This window comes from Canis lupus, chromosome 26, assembly GCF_011100685.1.
Source record: "Canis lupus familiaris isolate Mischka breed German Shepherd chromosome 26, alternate assembly UU_Cfam_GSD_1.0, whole genome shotgun sequence".
In the NCBI taxonomy this organism is placed as follows: Eukaryota; Metazoa; Chordata; class Mammalia; order Carnivora; family Canidae; genus Canis; species Canis lupus.
In genome coordinates, this window is record NC_049247.1 from 27,533,847 (window position 1) to 27,552,553 (window position 18,707).

An 18,707-nucleotide genomic window follows, 5' to 3' on the forward strand; every position below is an offset into this window, starting at 1 on the left:
AGAGAGAGAGAGAGAGGCAGAGACACAGGCAGAGGGAGAAGCAGGCTCCATGCACCGGGAGCCAGACGTGGGATTCGATCCTGGGTCTCCAGGATCGCACCCTGGGCCAAAGGCAGGTGCTAAACCGCTGCGCCACCCAGGGATCCCAGAAAAAGATTTCTTAATCACCGTAGGTGGGGTCCAGTGCCAGCTGCCTTGGTGATGGAGTCCCCACAGAACACGAAGCTGATCTGCTTCTCCTCCATCCGCAGGTCTAGGTCCTCCTGAGTCCACCTCAGCTCTGCTGTGGACATGGCATGTCTAGAGCATGTTTAAGACCTCTTGTACTTCTCTGGCGCCCAGAGGGGGTCAGTGAGAGGTGTCCTGGTCTGTCTGTCCCAGGGTCTCTTCCCTCAGTGCCACCTACCCCATCCTGAGGCCCATCAGCCTGCCCCTGTCCACCCAGCCATGCTGCTCTCTGTGATCGAGTCAGAGGACCCACACTGAGTGTCAACCCCTGGGATTTAGGGTGGCAGTTTCTACACAACTCTGTTCTCCTTCCTAGAACTAGGAGCTTACAAGTAGGGCCAACTCCAGTGAGACAACCTGGATAAAAAGACATATATCGCACAGTGTGGACCAGCATAAATATTCCTACTCTAACTCTGCTGGGACACCCATGTTGGCTTTGTTTCTTATAAAGAACCAGGACAATGTCCCCATTCCAAAGACCCAGCAAGCAAGACAGCAGCCTGAGAGGATGTGCCTCCTATGACCTATGACAAAGGCAAGTACCTCTCATGGCCTGTGGTGTAGTATATGTGTTTCTTTTTTTATAATAAAGTTATATTTGATTGTTGTTCAATTTGCAAACATACAAAAATGACACCAGGGGCTCATTCTGTCAAGTGCCCACCTCAACGCCTGCCACCCAGTCACCACCGCCCCCCAACCTCCTCCCCTTCCACCACCTCTAGTTCATTTCCCAGAGTTAGGAGTCTTCCATGTTCTGTCCCCTCTCTGATATTTCCCACTTATTTTTCTCCTTTCCCCTTTATTCCCTTTCACTATTATTTATATTCCCTAAATGAATGTGTTTCTTTGTGTGTCTGTCTGTGTGTGTATGTGTGAGAAAGAGAGAGACAGAGAGAGAGAGAGAGAGAGAGAGAAGAGACAGACAGAGCCAGAGAATGAGAGTGAGAGAGATTTCAGTTTTCAGGAAATCTGCAATTTTCAATGTCTCAAACCTAAGACATACAATGTTTCCATACTATCCCTCATCCTCTAAACTCCAGTGACTATTCTTTATGTTTAAGGATAAAGGACTTAAAAGGGGGAAGAAGCAGCAAAGCTTTTTTATGTGCTTAACACATATGAAGAACAATTCCAAGAACTTTACGTTTATTGAATTCTTTAATCGCAAATACTCTATGAATAAGCATTCTGATCATCACCCCAATTTGCAGGTGCAGAAGCTGAGGCATGTAGGATGTGTAACTTGCCTGAGGTCAAAGCTAGAAAGTGGCCAATCCAGCAGAAAATCAAGATATTCTGATCCCCAGAATTGCTGGTTTTCACCACCAAATTGTGGCCTCTCGTTTGCTTTCAAAGCTACAACATGGTCTATTTTGAATGCTCCAAAACGTTCTGTCACTTTTTTCGAAAAGCAAGTGACTGCTACTGAGGATTTGCAGAGCAGCTGGGGCATCAGAAATAAAATTCTGGGCAGCCTAGGTGGCTCAGCAGTTTAGCACCACCTCCCGCCCAGGGCATAATCCTGGAGACCCGGGATCCAGTCCCACATCAGACTCCCTACATGGAGCCTGGTACCACCTCTGCCGGTGTCTCTCCCTCCTTCTGCTTCTCTGTGTTTCTCATGAATAAATACATAAAATCTTTCTAAAAAAGAAATTAAATTCAAAACAATACGTTGGGAAAATTTTTCTAGCAGCAACATTGTGAAAAAAGAGAAAAAAATGAATAGCTTTTGATTTCATAGTACAGTTTGTTTAGGTCTATTACTTGAAACTATATCCAATATGAATTAAAGGTAAAAACATTGATGTATTTTTACATTATTTTTATACTAAGTCTTTGAAATCTTATGGATCCTTCATAACTACAGTCCATCTGTATTGGGACTAGGCACATTTCATTCTTAGCATCTATCAACACCTTGTAGCTGCACACTAGACTGTGCAGGTTCAATGAATGAGGTTTCTTTAGTGTAAATGTCCTTGCACTATTAGACTCACAGCCAACAAGCTGTTTTTCCCAGGGACACACTAACTGCAACACCATGAAGATCTCAGCACCCTTCCAAACAGACTCAAGGAGGACAGACACTGGAAGAAAGAAGAGAGTATAATGATTGGAGGGTCCCAAAGGTCTCCCCTTTTTTGAGAAAAGGGGAGAAGGAGCATGGGAAGAGGGCAGGGTAGGGGCGGATGGTAACTCAGGCTCTGGGTTGTGTCCTGCATTGGAAACCACTTGCTCATCACTCGGTGAGGCTGAGAAAACATTCTATCTCTCAATGTCAGCGTCCTCATTTAAAAAACTGGTGGAACATTTGTGCCTGAAGCATGCAGCTGTTTTTTTTTAATTCCTCATTGAGGTGGAGCCTATAAACACTCATCAGTGGTCTAGCATCTCTTGGGGACTCAAAAGGAGTCATTATGAGGAACTGCCAATACATGTAGGGTGACATTCTCCCAGGGTACACCAGAGGGAACTGTGGTCTTGGTTTGTGACCCCAATCAGTCCAAATCCCCTTATCTATACTCAAGTGCAAAGAGTGTGACTGCTGCTTCCTCTAAAGATACTTGTGTTGTGTAAAATCATGTCTCCACTCTTGAAACTCACACCTGGTCCTTCTTCTGACCTCTGGAAATTACCAGCGTGAGGCTCTTGGGTACAGGGTTCAGACAAGAGCTTATTTAGACAGAGAGACAGACAGAAGAACAGAGAATGGATTTCCATCTGATGCTCCTCCCTCTCTGAAATGCACAAAGAGGATGAGACGGGTGTTGGAGAGTAAAGACCCGGGTGAGAAGTCTCAGAGCAGAAGTCCTTGAAGGCTCTCCCCACCATGGACTGGGTCCCCTTTTACCTCCTTCCCTTCATTTTCTCTACAGGTCGGGATTCTCCCTCCCTGATCTTTCCCTTCAAGCACAGAACCCCTGAACCCCTGGCCAGTGTCTGCTACATTTAACATCTTTCTTGTCTTTTGTATTTTCAGGTTTCTGTGCTTTGCCCATGCTGACCCAGCCTCCAAGTGCATCTGCCTCCCTGGAAGCCTCGGTCAAGCTCACATGCACTCTGAGCAGTGAGCACAGCAGTTACTATATTTACTGGTATCAACAACAACAACCAGGGAAGGCCCCTCGGTATCTGATGAAGGTTAACAGTGATGGAAGCCACAGCAGGGGGGACGGGATCCCCAGTCGCTTCTCAGGCTCCAGCTCTGGGGCTGACCACTATTTAACCATCTCCAACATCCAGTCTGAGGATGAGGCAGGTTATTACTATGGTGTACCCGCTGGTAGCAGTAGCCACAGTGACACAAATGGGGATGTGAGCACAAAACCTCTCTTCTCTTCCCTGTGGGGATTCAGGGGGAGCTGCCCCTGTCCATCTCCAGGGCCCTGAGACCTATGACGCTTCCGGTAAACTCTGTCATGCTGTACCTGTGTTCCAAGAGGCAGGTCAAAATTTAGGTAATTTTGGCAGAGAGCATTCTCTTTCCTCTCCATAATTCTTGAAAAGACCCGAACTACCCAGGCAAGAATTTGATTCTACGGGATATCTGAACTAGGATGACCCCAAGAGCCATGAAGCCCAGTGTATCCATGATGGGTCCCTATTCAAGGAATGGACATAGATCTCAGGGTTGTGGTGTTTATGGAGGAGGTCTATTCAGTGAATATCTTCACTGTCACTTCATCATGAAGCATAATAGGCCCCATTCTAGTGTTGAACATTCAAAAGGAAACATTAGATCCCCGAGTTAGATGGGACCCAGAACCTTGAGTCCATCATGGGTGCCAAGCTGGGACCTGATTAGGAACATAGTGTGTATGTTAGGATGTCTGCGGCAAGACCAACATGGAGCATTGCATGGGTTTCTCCATCTATAGTTGACTCTTCTGGTGCCAGGAAGTGGTCCACATGATGCCTACAGGACTTCTCCAAGTTCTCCCTGGGATCACATCAAATAGAATGGAAGGGGGAGCATTGCAATGATAAATATAATAACTCCCCTGAATCTCAACCCAATGAGTGATCCACCTCTAATCATAAGATTGGGGGTGGGGCAAGTTTACTGGTCATGTAGATCTCCCCTATATTTAAGCATTTAAAAACCAAGCATTTTCATGTACACCCAAGCTTTTGGGTTAATGTTGTCCTGTTGTATCAAGGAAGGTAACCCTGTTCCCTGGGCACTGACTTGGGCAGTGTTGGGACAGATTTTGGTGTTGGACGACAGAAATTCATGTTGGGTACCCCTAGTGATGGATTTCAGAGATGGAAAATCCAGAAGCAGCCCATAATGGACAACTCCCAAGTAGGTAGGAAGAGTGAAGGTAGAATTTTTCTCGAGAGAGAGTGTGGGCAGAGGTGCAGGAGGAGTGGGAGGAGAGGTGAACAGCAGGTCTCAGAATTGTAGTGTCTCTTTCTAGCTTGTGGTTGGCTGGAGTCACAAAGGATCCCAAGAAACTCCTGCTCACTCCATAAAAGATTATTCTCTACCAAGTGCTTGCAAACTGCCTCCCACAGGTGACTTTATTTATTTTTTTAATAAAATAATTTTTTATTGGTGTTCAATTTACCAACATATAGAATAACACCCAGTGCTCATCCCGTCAAGTGTCCCCCTCAGTGCCCATCACCCACTCACCCCCAGCCCCCGTCCTCCTCCCCTTCCACCACCCCTAGTTCATTTTCCAGAGTTAGGAGTCTTTATGTTCTGTCTCCCTTTCTGATATTCCCACACATTTCCTCTCCCTTCCCTTATATTCCCTTTCACTATTATTTATATTCCCCAAATGAATGAGAACATACACTGTTTGTCCACAGGTGACTTTAGTGGGATTTTTCTCCACGACTTCCATTGGTAGGGAAGGCAATCAAGAGGACCGTAGGGAAATAATATTCAAAACTGTAGTGTGAATCATGCCACTTCCCAGCTCACCTGGGCCTTCTGGTGTTTATAATGTGGGGAACAAAAGTAACCTAATAGTTTGAATGGACAGACGGACAAACTGTAGGAGTGATGACAGTGAAAGAAAAAGGGATGGAGATAAAGAGCATTCCCTGTTGTCCTTAGATGATAACCAACCTGTGAGGGAAAGCCTTGGTTGAAAGGGTTCAAAGGATTCCATTAGTGGTCATTTCTGTTCGTCAAGTTTATAACATGATCAAGGTCACAGTCAGAGACCACTGGTCAGCTCTTCTGATGTGAAATTAAATAATGAACAACTTCAAGAATGAGTGTCACTTGCCGATTGGACATTCGGTGCCTGTTGGCTTCACAGGTTGCCTGGAGATCCTGAGACCAGGAATGAAAATTTATGTCAAAAGTTCTTGTGTAGCCTGTGACCTTAGCAGAGTGCTCCAGATTGGAAGTCCTTTAGCATCATTGTCTCATTCAGGGATCTTAAAGGCTTTGTGAGCTATTTATAATTTAACAGAAGGAGCGCCTGAAACAGATGACAAGAATAGTCAGGAGGAGAGATGGAGGTGATGCCACGGACACTGTGACATGAGAGGCCAGGCAGGCTGTGCCAACAGTGAGCGTATGTTCATGAGATCTACTCTCCTAACACCCCCACCACCTCCTCATTCTGCATCTCCCACCCTTCTTCCCTAGTCCTTCCCCCCATCCCTCTGCTCTCACTCATAAACAAAAGTTCTCACTTTCATCTCTTTCTCTAGAGATGTCTGGAGTATTATCCAATAGTCATCTCCTACTGAATTCTGCTTAATTCATTGTCCTATACGGTGTGTTCCCTTTACATATATTCTATTCACACATTTTTTTCTGGCCTAGAGCATATATGTTTGTGCATCTGTCTGCCCGCCTGTCTTGATTCTCCAAGGGTCACAACAGGAAAAATAATGATACTGAGTCTGTCATTGTCTAGAAGTCACGGGTGAAAACCAGAATTTCTAACCTTTACAGGATTGGAGCCCTCATTACCCCAGAGGTGAGGGTTGTTGGAAACTGCTGCTCCATGAATTAGTTTTGCTGAAGAGAGCTGGCACAGCAGGAACATGCCCCCTTCTTGTTTGCAGCCTGTATCTGGTGACCCCCGCATGCGGGTGGCAGAGAAGCAGGACCTTTACCCACTATTCTGTACGACTCTGGAGAATACACCCAGCACCAGGGCTCCCAATGGTTCTACTGCAGCCCTGGCTGGGACAATCTGACATGCCACTGTCCTTCTCTGCTCATGCCTGCTTCTTCATCTTTTCTTTTACTCAGACGTGTGTTTCCTGTAGATCTAGATTTCCTGCACAGTACTAAGTGAAAGTACGCTCTTGAGAATCTTTGCCTACCATAAGTTTTTGTTTAGTTTTCTCTTCTTGTTTTCCTTTCATATTCTTTTCATTCCATTTTTTATTGACTTATAAGGTATATACAGTAAAATCTATCCTAAGCGAACAGTTGTGTGAGATTCGGAAAAAGTACATAGCAGTGTAATCACCTCTACAATCATGGTATATGACTGATGAATCATTACCCATAAATTCCCAAGCCCCTTTGCAGTCAAAACCCAGGGCCCATCACATCACGTGCCCTCCTTCAAGCTGTACCACATCCCCCATCCACCTCCCCATCAGCAAGAGAGTTTGTTTTCCAGATTTAAGAGACTCTTTTGCTTTGTCTTCCACTGATTCTTTTCTCCCACTCATACCCCTCCTTACCTTATGTTCTCTTGCATTTCTTATAGTTCCTTATTTGAGTGAAACATATGATAATCATCTTTCTCTGATTGACTTATTTCACTGAGCCTAATACCCTCCATTTTTAACCACATTGATACGAATGGTGAGAATTCATCATTGCTGACGGCCAAGTAATATTCCATGTTATATATATTACATATATTAATATAAATATAAACATTATTTATATATTATATATTTATATATTATATATATTCCATAGATATTCTTTATCTGTTCCTCTGTCGATGGACATCTTTTTTATTTATTTTTATTGGTGTTCAATTTGCCAACATATGGAATAACACCCAGTGCTCATCTCATCAAGTGAGCCCCCCTCAGTGCTCATCACCCAGTCACCTCCACCCCCTGTCCACCTCCCCTTCTCCCACCCCTAGTTCGTTTCCCAGAGTTAAGAGTCTCTCATGTTCTGTCTTCCTCCCTGATATATCCCACACAATTTTTTCTCCTTTCCTCTTTTTTTCCCTGCCACTATTTTTTATATTCCCCAAACAAATGAGATCATATAATGTTTGTCCTTCTCCAATTGACTTATTTCACTCAGCGTAATACCCTCCAGTTCCATCCACGTCGAAGCCAATGGTGGGTATTTGTCGTTTCTAATGGCTGAGGAATATTCCATTGTATACATAGACCACATCTTCTTTATCCATTCATCTTTCGATGGACCCGACGCTCCTTCCACGGTTTGCCTATTGTGGACATTGCTGCTAGAAACATCGGGGTGCAGGTGTCCCGGCATTTAATTGCATCTGTTTCTTTGGGGTAAATCTCCAGCAATGCAATTGCTGGGTCATAGGGAAGATCTATTTTTAACTCTTTGAGGAACCTCCACACAGTTTTCCAGAGTGGCTGCACCAGTTCACATTCCCACGAGTTTTGTTTTATTTTTATTTTTGTTGTTTATTTGAGAGAAAGAGAGCACTAGAAAGAGAGAGCAAGCAAGAGTTGGGGGTAGAGGAGGCAGGAGAAGCCAATTCCACACCATGTGTAGGCAACCCAGTGTGGAACTGGATCCCCGGACCCTAGAATCGACACCTGAGCCAAAGGCAGACACTTAACTGAAAGACCTGTCCGGGCATCCAAACCATTGGATGTAATATACACCTGATGAATCACTGAATTCTACCTCTGAAATTAATAATATACACTGTGTTCATTAATTCAGTTTAAATTTAAAGATAAAATAATGAGATTATGGAACTTAGTTTAACTGTAACATCTAAGTGGATGCTGCAAACAAAAACCCTCCAGTAAAGTAAAGGACACTCAAATCCAATTCAAATTTCAGGGCAATTCCTACCAATTCTGCTCCACAGTTTGAGACGTGGAACTTTCTATGGAGCACATAGGAAATATGGGGAATGAATTGAATCCTGAAAACATAATTAGGTAGGAACATGTTCTTTTATGTTTTTACATGCACAAAAACCAAAAGATAAATTCACAAGGAACATTTCATGAGAAAAGCTACAGAAATGCCCTCTTGTCGCTCCAACTTCTGGAGTTTCAAATACAGAATGACAAGGGCTCCCCTATCAATCCAACAGGGGGGCAAGTCCCTCATGAACCAGATCGATGAAGTCCTCTCTGAAACAGAAATCTCTCCAGCAGCCTGAGAAGGAGCAGATTCCCAAGGACCAGTGAGGGCATGAGGGAGGCGATGGGTGGTCAGGATCAGCTGTGGGCTCAGGAGACAATCTGGGGTCTCCATCATGGCATAGAGGCTCCTGCTCCCTCACACTGCTCTCTGCCCAGGTTCCAGCTCCCAGGCCCTATCACAGGCTCAGACCCCACTGGACCCTGTGCATCACCCTAACCTTGACCTCAGCCCAGGGGATGCTGCAGCAGTGACATCCCTGAGATTAGGTCCTGTAGCCTCTTGAAGCCACAGACCCTAAGAATCCTTATAAATTGTGTCCCGGGAGAGTAACCATACGACTCTTCTCATGTCCACCTACTCAGAAAAGAGAGGTCCAAGCAATATTGGGGAGCAGAGCCAGCAGGACTAAGTCCAGCCCCTACACAGCCAACCAGCCTCCACCATCCCCACAGGATCTCCTGCTCTGTCCTGGGCCACCACATGACTAACCCTCCCCACAGGAAGGCATTGGGCTCCTTTATAGACCAGCCAGGATGTGGATGGCAGTGAGTCCAGGGACACAAGCCCTGGGGCCCAACCTGCCCTCACCCTCCCTCCTCCCGCCCTGCTCAAGCTCTGTCTCAATGAGCCCAGTGGTGAAACCGGCACACTTGGGCCCACTCCTCCACTTGCCCAATATCCTCTATTCTTGGGAAGCCAGCCTCTCTGGGCCTCAACTTGATTTGCTATGAAATGGGGACGATTAAAATGATGTCAGAAACACTTAGTTTTCAAATTAAATGATATAAAACATTGATAGAGTCTTACTAATAAAACAGACCTCAGCTGGGTGTCAGTGAGTGGGCCTGGCTGAGGGCCCTGGACCATGCTCCACAGAAATCCAATGAAAAGGGCTCAAAAAAGTAGGAAGTGTATGATATGAACTTGTATGTCCTGTTCTAAATTAGCAGATTTCCAACCTTATCCAAAACCCAACTATGCTAGTGAAGATATCCTCCCCCCAAACTCCAAGAGCTGCAGGTCATAGTAAAAACAGCAGCACAGAGTGTTGTACAAACAGTAATAAAGTTTAGGTGCCCACGTGAACATTAGTGCAGGAACATCACCTACCCCCACTATGACCCAACTTCACTAACTGGGATGCAGAATCATCAGACTGGATTCCTAAGTGCACAGAGAAGAGGAAGCTATAGGGTATCACACAGGTGTCCTAGACCATGACCCTGGGTAAATGCACTCTTGTCTCCCCTGCTTTCCTTCTATAACAATGGGCCAGGCCAGGGCATTCCAACACTGGGACACGGTATAGAAATTTCACCTGCCCTGCCTCCGTGCCTTTGTAATTGTTCTGATTGTGCCTTGATGGACAGGGCGGAGGAAGTATCTGCCAGTGGGAGCCTTGAATCCCTGGTCCACACCCTTCCTCAGGTGACTGGTGTTTTCAGGTGACCTGCAGGACAGAAGCTCCTGGGCTGAGTCCTCCTCCACCAGCAGGGGGCAGCAGAGGTGCTTCAGGAGCAGCAGGACAGAGGCTGGGGCTGCCCAGTGGAAGCCTCCCAGGAACACCAGGCCTGGGGGTCAGCAGGGGTCCCAGAAGAAATCCTCAGAAGAAAGTGCAGATGATCCATCCTGTCTCCTCAGGCTTTAGGGACCATGTCCTGAGAGTCAGATTCACACAGCAGCACCCACAGCACTGACGGGAGTCCCCGTGAATGCTCCCCTTGGGAAACGCCAGCATCCTCACTGTCCACCAGTGTTCCCCAGGAGCTGACTCATCTGTGCTGGGCAGGTCCAGAGATGTCCTGACCACTCGTCCTCTTGTCTCCCACCTCATTTCCAGTAAGACTCAATCCTGGAGCTGAAACCCCTTTGCTCAGGAGCATCTACACCAATGATTTCTGTCAATGATTCTGATTAGGCATTTGTCCCACGTTCATTATGGGAACAACACTCACTTCTAATGGGTCATAAAGTGGACCTAGTGGTTCTGCCCAAACAGGGATCACACAACTCAAACACCAGAACTCATTTTAAGGTTCTGAACCTATTAAAAAGCACATATATATTTTTCATTAGTATATCCAACACATCTATCCACATCCTAGAGACAGCAGAGAGAAATAAATATTCTACACATGCAGTATGGGAAGTCCCTTCGTATTTGTGCACGCATACATCATATGAAGGATTGTGTCACAGGTATTTGATGTTACGCTGAACTCACACACCCAGGTCAAGGACAGAAGGTGACGGAGGATGGAGGCACAGCGATGGCAATGTGACCTGTGTCATATGCCAGCCAGGTGACCCAGCAGATCAGCCACAGTTACTTTCAGCAAAAAAGGATGCTGCTACCCCGTTAGTTTGCTCCACATTCACACAAAATTCTCTCCTGTGATTCACCAAATTCAGAAACAATCAGTAGGATGAATTCTTACAACACATCATGGCAGAACCTAAAGTTTGACTTATAAGAAAATATCACCTTGTGTGCCTATGGGTGACTCAGTCTACCCTCTGCTCAGGTCATAATCTCAGGGTTCTGGGATTGAACCCCCTGTTGGGCCCCCTCTCAGCAGGGCGTCTGCTTCTCCCTCTCCATCTCCCCTCTGTGCTCATGCTCACTTTTGCGCCCTCTTTCAAATATATAAATAAATAAAATCTGAATATTAAAAAGGGTATAAAATACCTAGAAAAGGAGTTTTGAATCAGAGACACCTTATATTGTCACAGTCCTTCGCCTTCACACAAGCAGGAATCTCACCACAGGCACTGTTCACCTGTCCCCAAAGGCATGTCCTTGTACTTGATTCTTCCAACCAGACAGCAGCCCCAGTGTCACCTCCCAGAGAGGCCTCCACCAACCTCCCCCCACTCAGGGTCAGCCTGTCCCTCAGATTCCCATCTTCATAGTCTGTACTTTACAATTACTGAATGGTTTTCTCCCCGTTGTTATTATCCCATTGATTTATTTGGGGTCATTTATTGGTAATATTTCCTATTGGTTAGGAATATTTTTTTTAAATTCTTTTATTTATTTATGATAGTCACACAGAGAGAGAGAGAGAGGCAGAGACACAGGCAGAGGGAGAAGCAGGCTCCATGCACCGGGAGCCTGACGTGGGATTCGATCCCGGGTCTCCAGGATCGCGCCCTGGGCCAAAGGCAGGCGCTAAACCGCCGTGCCACCCAGGGTTCCCGGTTAGGAATATTTTAATGCAAAACCTACCAATGACAATCAGTGGCAGAATCACACAGGAGCCTATTTTCTCCCCTAACAATACATCTGAGCCACATGGTGGTTCTCCAGATCTTCACCACATCCGTGAGGTCCCAAATCCTCTCCCTTTCTGTTCCACCATCACTGAGGGTTTGCTCTTCATTCTTGAAGACAACAGATGTCAGGAGGGCTTGAAGCTCCAGGCATCATATTTGGATTTAAGAGCAAGGCACTACATTAGTCTGTCTCATTCTTTCCCCCAAAAGAGGCAATGTCCGCAGAAAGGACCCCAGACTCGGACACTCTTTGGGCAAGTGCTGCACCACAGGGTCAATCCTGACCCAGAGGGATGTCAACGTGGCAATGGTCTGGATATTGTATGAATATAGGAGAGAAGCTGGTAGAGACTGTGTGCTGTGTCACCAGAGCAAGGGTGTCCACCCTGCTCCCCCACTCACAGTATAAATCTATGAGGCAGGGCCTCATCTCCCTCACACTGATCCCCAGGACAGAATGTCGCCCAGACCAAAGTGGGTCAGATGAAATCACTGAGTGTTCTCAGATCCCTGTATGTGAAGCAGGAACCACCACCACCCTATTTAGGCCCAGCACCGGGAGTCTGCATCAGTAAGAGGCAGTCTCTGCGTCCTATGTTCTCCCGGCATCCTGTCCTGCACCCCACCAAACACTGACCAAAACCCTAGAGATGTGTGCTTTAAGGCCCCAGGGGCTGTCTCCTCATTAGCTGAGCCTATAACAATGTCCAAGGAGAATCCGATCTCCACCTGCCTTGTCGAGGGGCTGGCAAGGTCCATGAAGAGAAGAGTAATTTCTGCCCTGAGTCAGCAGGGCAAGAGCAGGGAACCAGGATGTGACCAGTGGGCTCTCCATCTCCACCTGGACCAGGAACTTCCTGGGTCTCCAGCAGCCAGTGTGGAGCAGCCACCAGGGGGCAGCATAGAATGACCTGGCGAAGCCACCTGCACAGGGGGTGAGCCTGGTATCAGGGGTTCTAACAGGAGGGGGGCTGAGTCACTGGGCCCTGAGACTGAGGGGAAAGGTGCAGGATTTCTGCAGTATAACCTTGGACACTGATGTGAGTTCTGACCTGTGTCTCTCAGACTCAGAGGTCTCAGAGATTTGTCTTTGTCACTAGCCCAGCTCCAGGACTTCGTGTCTCTCCTGTCAACCCCATTCCTGCTACATCAGTCACTGTCAGACATTCCTCAAGGTCTGGATCTGTCTCTGGCACTGAGTGAACCCTAGGGACACTGAGGCACAGCATCTATGTCCTGCCCCAGAACTACCCTCATAGTCAGAAAGCTACAACACCTAGAGGACTCCCAAGACCTCTGTGTGCCCTTCGCAAGGGGAGAATTTTGTTGAGGCTTGTTGCCCACACACAGGGATCTGGGTAGGACACTGCACTGCCCTCAGCCTCCTCGTGTCTCCCAGGTGCAAAGGCTACAGAATCCAAGGAAGGAAACCAGACCCCACTAGACACAGGGGTTGAAGCACAGTCCCCCATCTGAGTTTGGGTCTCCAAGGGGCTTCACATCCACTTCCTTGTCCCTTGGATCTGAGGACAAGCTCTTCAGGAGGAGCCCCTGAGCCCTGGCTGATTTGCATGACCAGCAGGTGTCTCCAGCAAGGGGATAAGAGAGGCCTGGGGGGAACCTCTGCCCAGGCTGGGACCTGGGGAGCAGAATCAGGGTGCCTCCACCATGGCCTGGACCCACCTCCTCCTGAGCCTCCTGGCTCTCTGCACAGGTACTGAGCCCTGGTCACTTCCAGGCAAGCAGAAACGTTCTGGGACCAGTCCAAAACTGATCCTGAATCCAGAAAAATGGTGTCTGGAGAGGGTAGGACACGAATGAAAAGGCTGGAGGAGTGAAGTCTTACCACTTGCTCACTCACTCTGTGAAAGCCTGAGGGGCTGCCCTGACCCAGGGAAAATTAATGTTGTCTCCTTTGTTCCAAGGCTCCATCCACCAGTCATACCCACGGTACCAGGGGTGAGATGAGGGGAGGTAGAAACAGACCCCCAGAGACTTGCTGGATCTGAGGTCAGGCCATGGGGTTCTCTTTGAATTGAGACCTGGAGCTGGGAACCCACCTCTCTTATTCTCTCTTGCAGGTTTTGTGGCCTCCTATGTGCTGTCTCAGCCGCCATCAGCGACTGTGACTCTGAGGCAGACGGCCCGCCTCACCTGTGGGGGAGACAGCATTGGAAGTAAAAGTGTTGAATGGTACCAGCAGAAGCCGGGCCAGCCCCCCGTGCTCATTATCTATGGTGATAGCAGCAGGCCGTCAGGGATCCCTGAGCGATTCTCCGGCGCCAACTCGGGGAACACGGCCACCCTGACCATCAGCGGGGCCCTGGCCGAGGACGAGGCTGACTATTACTGCCAGGTGTGGGACAGCAGTACTAAGGCTCACAGTGACACAGGCAGATGGGGAAGTGAGACACGAACCCTTTCTCCCATCTATGTCACCCTCTCCTCCACCCTGGGGGCTGGTCACAGAGCAGGAGCCGGTCTTCCCCAGGCCCCATCATCTAAGGTCCCCAGACCCTCCCTTCTACCCAGTTGCCAGCATGTCTGCACTTGAAGGTTCAGGAGAGCATTTAAAGTTCGCAGCACTAAGTTGCCCTGGTTCCCTGGGCCTGGCTGTGAACAGGGTCCTGAGGGCCTGGGGAGAAAAAGACACAGGGGCACCTGGGCCAGGGGCCATGCGCCTGCATTTCCATTGCCATCTTGGGCTAATGCTCTTCCAAATGACCAGGCTGAGCGCTCCAGTGTTTCAAGTCAGCTGTGATCCTGAAGCCCTGGGGACCTAGGTGGAGACTTCCCTCCCTGAGTGGACCTATCAGGAGCAGGAGACATTGAGTGTGACCGACACCTCTCTTCTGGCTCACATGGCCCCAACAGCTGCCTGGAGCCCCTGACAGCTCACAAGGGTGCAACTGGTGGGGAAGTGCTGTTGGCCCTGAAACCTACTGCCCCAAGATCTGTCCCTTCTCAGAGAACCACAGATGAATGATGTCCCCATGCCTGGAACCTACCCTGCCTCATGCTCCCAGGTCCTGAGAGGTCCCGAGAATGAGATCCCTGCAGAAGGGAGGCCTCACCTAATGGCTCATCTGTGGGTCGCTCTGCTTCTTCCCAACTGATACCCCTACTCCTTCCAGACTTTTACACATGCACTTCTCCATCTCAGAGCCTCCTTACTGGATCCCATTCCAGGGTGGCCAGCATCACAGCCACAGTCCTCAGAGAGCACAGAAGGCTCAGGGATATACCTACAACCTCTCCAGTTCTCTCCTCCAATCCCCAGTGTGCGTGTCCAACCTCCCTGGAGATGAGATTATTTCATCTATTTTATACAGTGAGAAAAGGACCAGACACACCAGGTGCTCTAGGTTGTGACAGACAAATGGAAAGTCAAATCCACCCTGATGGTGACTGGGGGAGAATTGGGACAGTGGCCTCGCCCTACAGAATGGCCAGAAGATATGCAATGACAGGAGACACAAATTGGGTGCGGCCACAGGTCTACCCCAGGTCCTGCACAAAAATATCTCTCTATACCCACCTGACCCAGAAATATGAACAGAAAGCAATGGTATGAAATGAGTATGATTTGGTATGAAAGCCACCAAGTCCCCCTTGTCCACAGGAGATCCACTCAGATCCACACAAACCACAGTCTGCAAATAAAGGGAATATCAGGTCCTTGCTTCCACCAGATAATGTACAATTGTTCCGACACAACCACACATAACTTCTTTCTCCCATAGGGGGATACAAGCTACGTTTCTTCTGCTAGAGATATTGATCTCTGTCGCATCTGGTTTGTCATCCTAAATGTCGATATTGAGATAGAAAGCTTGCTCCTGTGAACACACCTGATGTTACGTGCTGATGGGATGACACAGGTGGAGGAAACAGAAACATCTGATGACAATGCAGTCAGGTGTATTCCTGCCATAGAAGGAGAAACACTGGATCCTTCTGTCCTGCTCATCTCTGCCACTACCCTGTGCTCAGAGGGGGTCTGTAACTACTCTCCTCACCACGAACCCCACGAGCCCCTTCCTTCCGAAAACACCTGAGCTAGTGATCATCCCATCAACTGGGCAGGACTACAGCTTCCTTCAGGAATTCTGGTCCATTATCGGACCTGCTGAACTGGAATGTGGTGCAGTCATGACTTTATCACAAACACAGGAAGCCCCAGGGGATGCCTTGAATCCATACAAACCCTTCCTGCCCTAGATATCTAGAGACACCAGTTCCCCTATGACAGCAAAACTCACCCCAGCCATCCCCCTCACTTCTCCTGACTCATTCTAGAAAGAGCTGAAAGGAGACCAGGTACACTCGGTGCCCCCAGAGCTGGGCAGGTAGTGATCCCTGAGTCATCGCCCAATCGCAGACCACACTCATGTAGCAGGACACAGACTCTTTTTTTTTCGTTTAAAAGATTTTCTTTATTTATTCATGAGAGACACAGAGAGAGAGGCACAGACATAGGAAGGTGAGAAGCAGGCTCCTGTCGGGGAGCTCAATACAGAACTTGATCCCAGGCCCCCAGAATCACGACCTGAGACAAAGGTAGATGCTCAGTTACTGAGTCACCCAGGCACCTGACAGAAACTATTCCTGAACCATTCTTTGCCACATCACTACTGGCTACAAACTAAATGAAGCTCAGGTGACCAGAGCAAGACAGTTAAGTCCCATGTCACAGGGGCCCAGTAGAGCCTAAGGAGATAAGCAGAGGAAGTGAGAAATTCCATGGAGTCTGGACCCCCACCCTGTGAATCTCAGTGAGGACAGTCTCCAGAGGAGGCGGGCTCCCCAAGATGTAGATGCAAGTGGAGCATTCTGGAGGGGGGACGTACATCAGTAGGTGGAACAGCTCTGGGGAAGCCTGTGTCCTGGTCCATCAAGAAGCACAATCAGAGCAGCTTCATCCTGTTCCCCAGCTGCTCCCAGCATAGGTGACAGGACCCCAGGGAGACACAGTGTGAGGCACCAGGGCCCAGCGGTCCTTCCCAACAGACTCCATGGGACTCCTTCCCAACAGACTTTGTCCACCTGCCGCCCTCCCTCAGGCTGGACAGTCACTTCTGGCTTAGCCTCCCTGTCTCCCTCAGGTTCTGTCTCCTCTTCTCACCTTCAGGCCCTTTGCTCCCCTCACCTGACACTGACCTTCCCTTGTCTTGTCCCTTGCTAGGTGAACATTGGTGTGCAGGGGTCATTTCATTTCATTAAATTTCTGTCTTTGGGGTAAATACCCTGTAGTGCCATGGCTGCATCCTAGGTTGGCACTATTCTCACTTTTTCAGGAGACTCATTTTAGACATAAGGACACCTACAGCCTGAAAATCAAAGGTTGGAGAACCATTTACCATTCAAATGGTCCCCCAAAGAAAGCAGGGGTAGCCATCCTTATATCAGATAAACTAAAATTTATCCCGAAGACTGTAGTGAGAGATGAAGAGGGACACTCTATCATACTTAAGGGATCTATCCAACAAGAGGAGTTAACAATCCTCAATATATATGCCCCGAATGAGGGAGCTGCCAAATATATCAATCAATTAATTACCAAAGTTAAGACATACTTAGACAATAATACACTTATACTAGGTGACTTCAATCTAGCGCTTTCTACACTTGATAGGTCTTCTAAGGACAACATTTCCAAAGAAAGAAGAGCTTTAAATGATACACTGGACCAGATGGATTTCACAGATATCTACAGAACTTTATATCTAAAGGCAACTGAATACACATTCTTCTCAAGTGCACATGGAACTTTCTCCAGAATAGACCACATACTGGGTCACAAATCGGGTCTGAACCAATACCAAAAGGTTGGGATCGTCCTCTGCATATTCTCAGACCATAATGCCTTGAAATTAGAACGAAATCACAACAAGAAGTTTGGAAGGACCTCAAACACATGAAGGTTAAGTACCATCCTGCTAAAAGATGAAAGGGTCAACCAGGAAATTAAGGAAGAATTAAAAAGATTCGTGGAAACTAATGAGAATGAAGATACAGCCGTTCAAAATCTGTGGGATGCAGCAAAAGCAGTCCTCAGGGGAAAATACATCGCAAAACAGGCATCCATTCAAAAAGTGGAAAGAACTCAAAGACAAAACGAAACTTGCACCTAAAGGAGCTGGAGAAAAAGCAGCAAATAGATCCTACACCCAGCAGAAGAAGAGAATTAATAAAGATTCCAGCAGAACTCAATAAAATCGAGACCAGAAGAACTGTGGAACAGATCAACAAAACCAGGCGTTTGTTCTTTGAAAGAATTAATAAGATAGATAAACCATTAGCCAGCCTTATTAAAAAGAAGAGAGAAAAGATGCAAATTAATAAAATCATGAATGAGAAAGGAGAGATCACTACCAACACCAACGAGATACAAATGATCTTTAAAACTTATTATGAGCAGCTATACACAAGTAAATTAGGCAATCTAGAAGAAATGGACACATTTTTGGAAAACCAAAAACTACCAAAACTGGAAATGGAAGAACTAGAAAAACTGAACAGGCCAATAACCAGGGAGGAAATTGAAGCAGTCATCAAAAACCTGCCAAGACACAAAAGTTCAGGGCCAGATGGCTTCCCCGGGGAATTCTATCAAATGTTTATAGAAGAAACCATACCTATTCTACAAAAGCTGTTTGGAAAGATAGGAAGAGATGGAGTACTTCCAAATTCGTTCTATGAGGCCAGCATCACCTTAATTCCAGAACCGAAGACGCCACCAAAAAGGAGAATTATAGACCAATATCCCTGATGAAAACGGATGCAAAAATTCTCAATAAGATACTAGCCAATAGGATCCAACAATACATTCAGAAGATTATTCACCATGACCAAGTGGGATTTATCGCCGGGATGTAAA

The 18,707-nt window shown here is 47.3% G+C and overlaps 2 protein-coding genes and 1 gene segment (V, D, J or C); all 3 read left to right on the plus strand.

Moving 5' to 3' along the window:
* Positions 1-18,707, plus strand: part of LOC119869150 (immunoglobulin lambda-1 light chain-like) — a 1,083,218-nt gene that overhangs the window by 892,535 nt on the left and 171,976 nt on the right. The window lies entirely within an intron of this gene.
* The window catches only part of LOC119866215, a 743,285-nt gene that overhangs the window by 593,586 nt on the left and 130,992 nt on the right, over positions 1-18,707 (plus strand).
* Positions 13,390-18,707, plus strand: part of LOC119877599 (immunoglobulin lambda-1 light chain-like) — a 153,915-nt gene continuing 148,597 nt past the window's right edge. The window contains exons 1-2 of the mRNA XM_038575771.1: positions 13,390-13,541; positions 13,909-14,206. Coding sequence (XP_038431699.1) covers positions 13,496-13,541; positions 13,909-14,206 — 344 coding nt within the window. The 5' untranslated portion in view covers positions 13,390-13,495. The remainder of the gene's footprint in view (positions 13,542-13,908; positions 14,207-18,707) is intronic.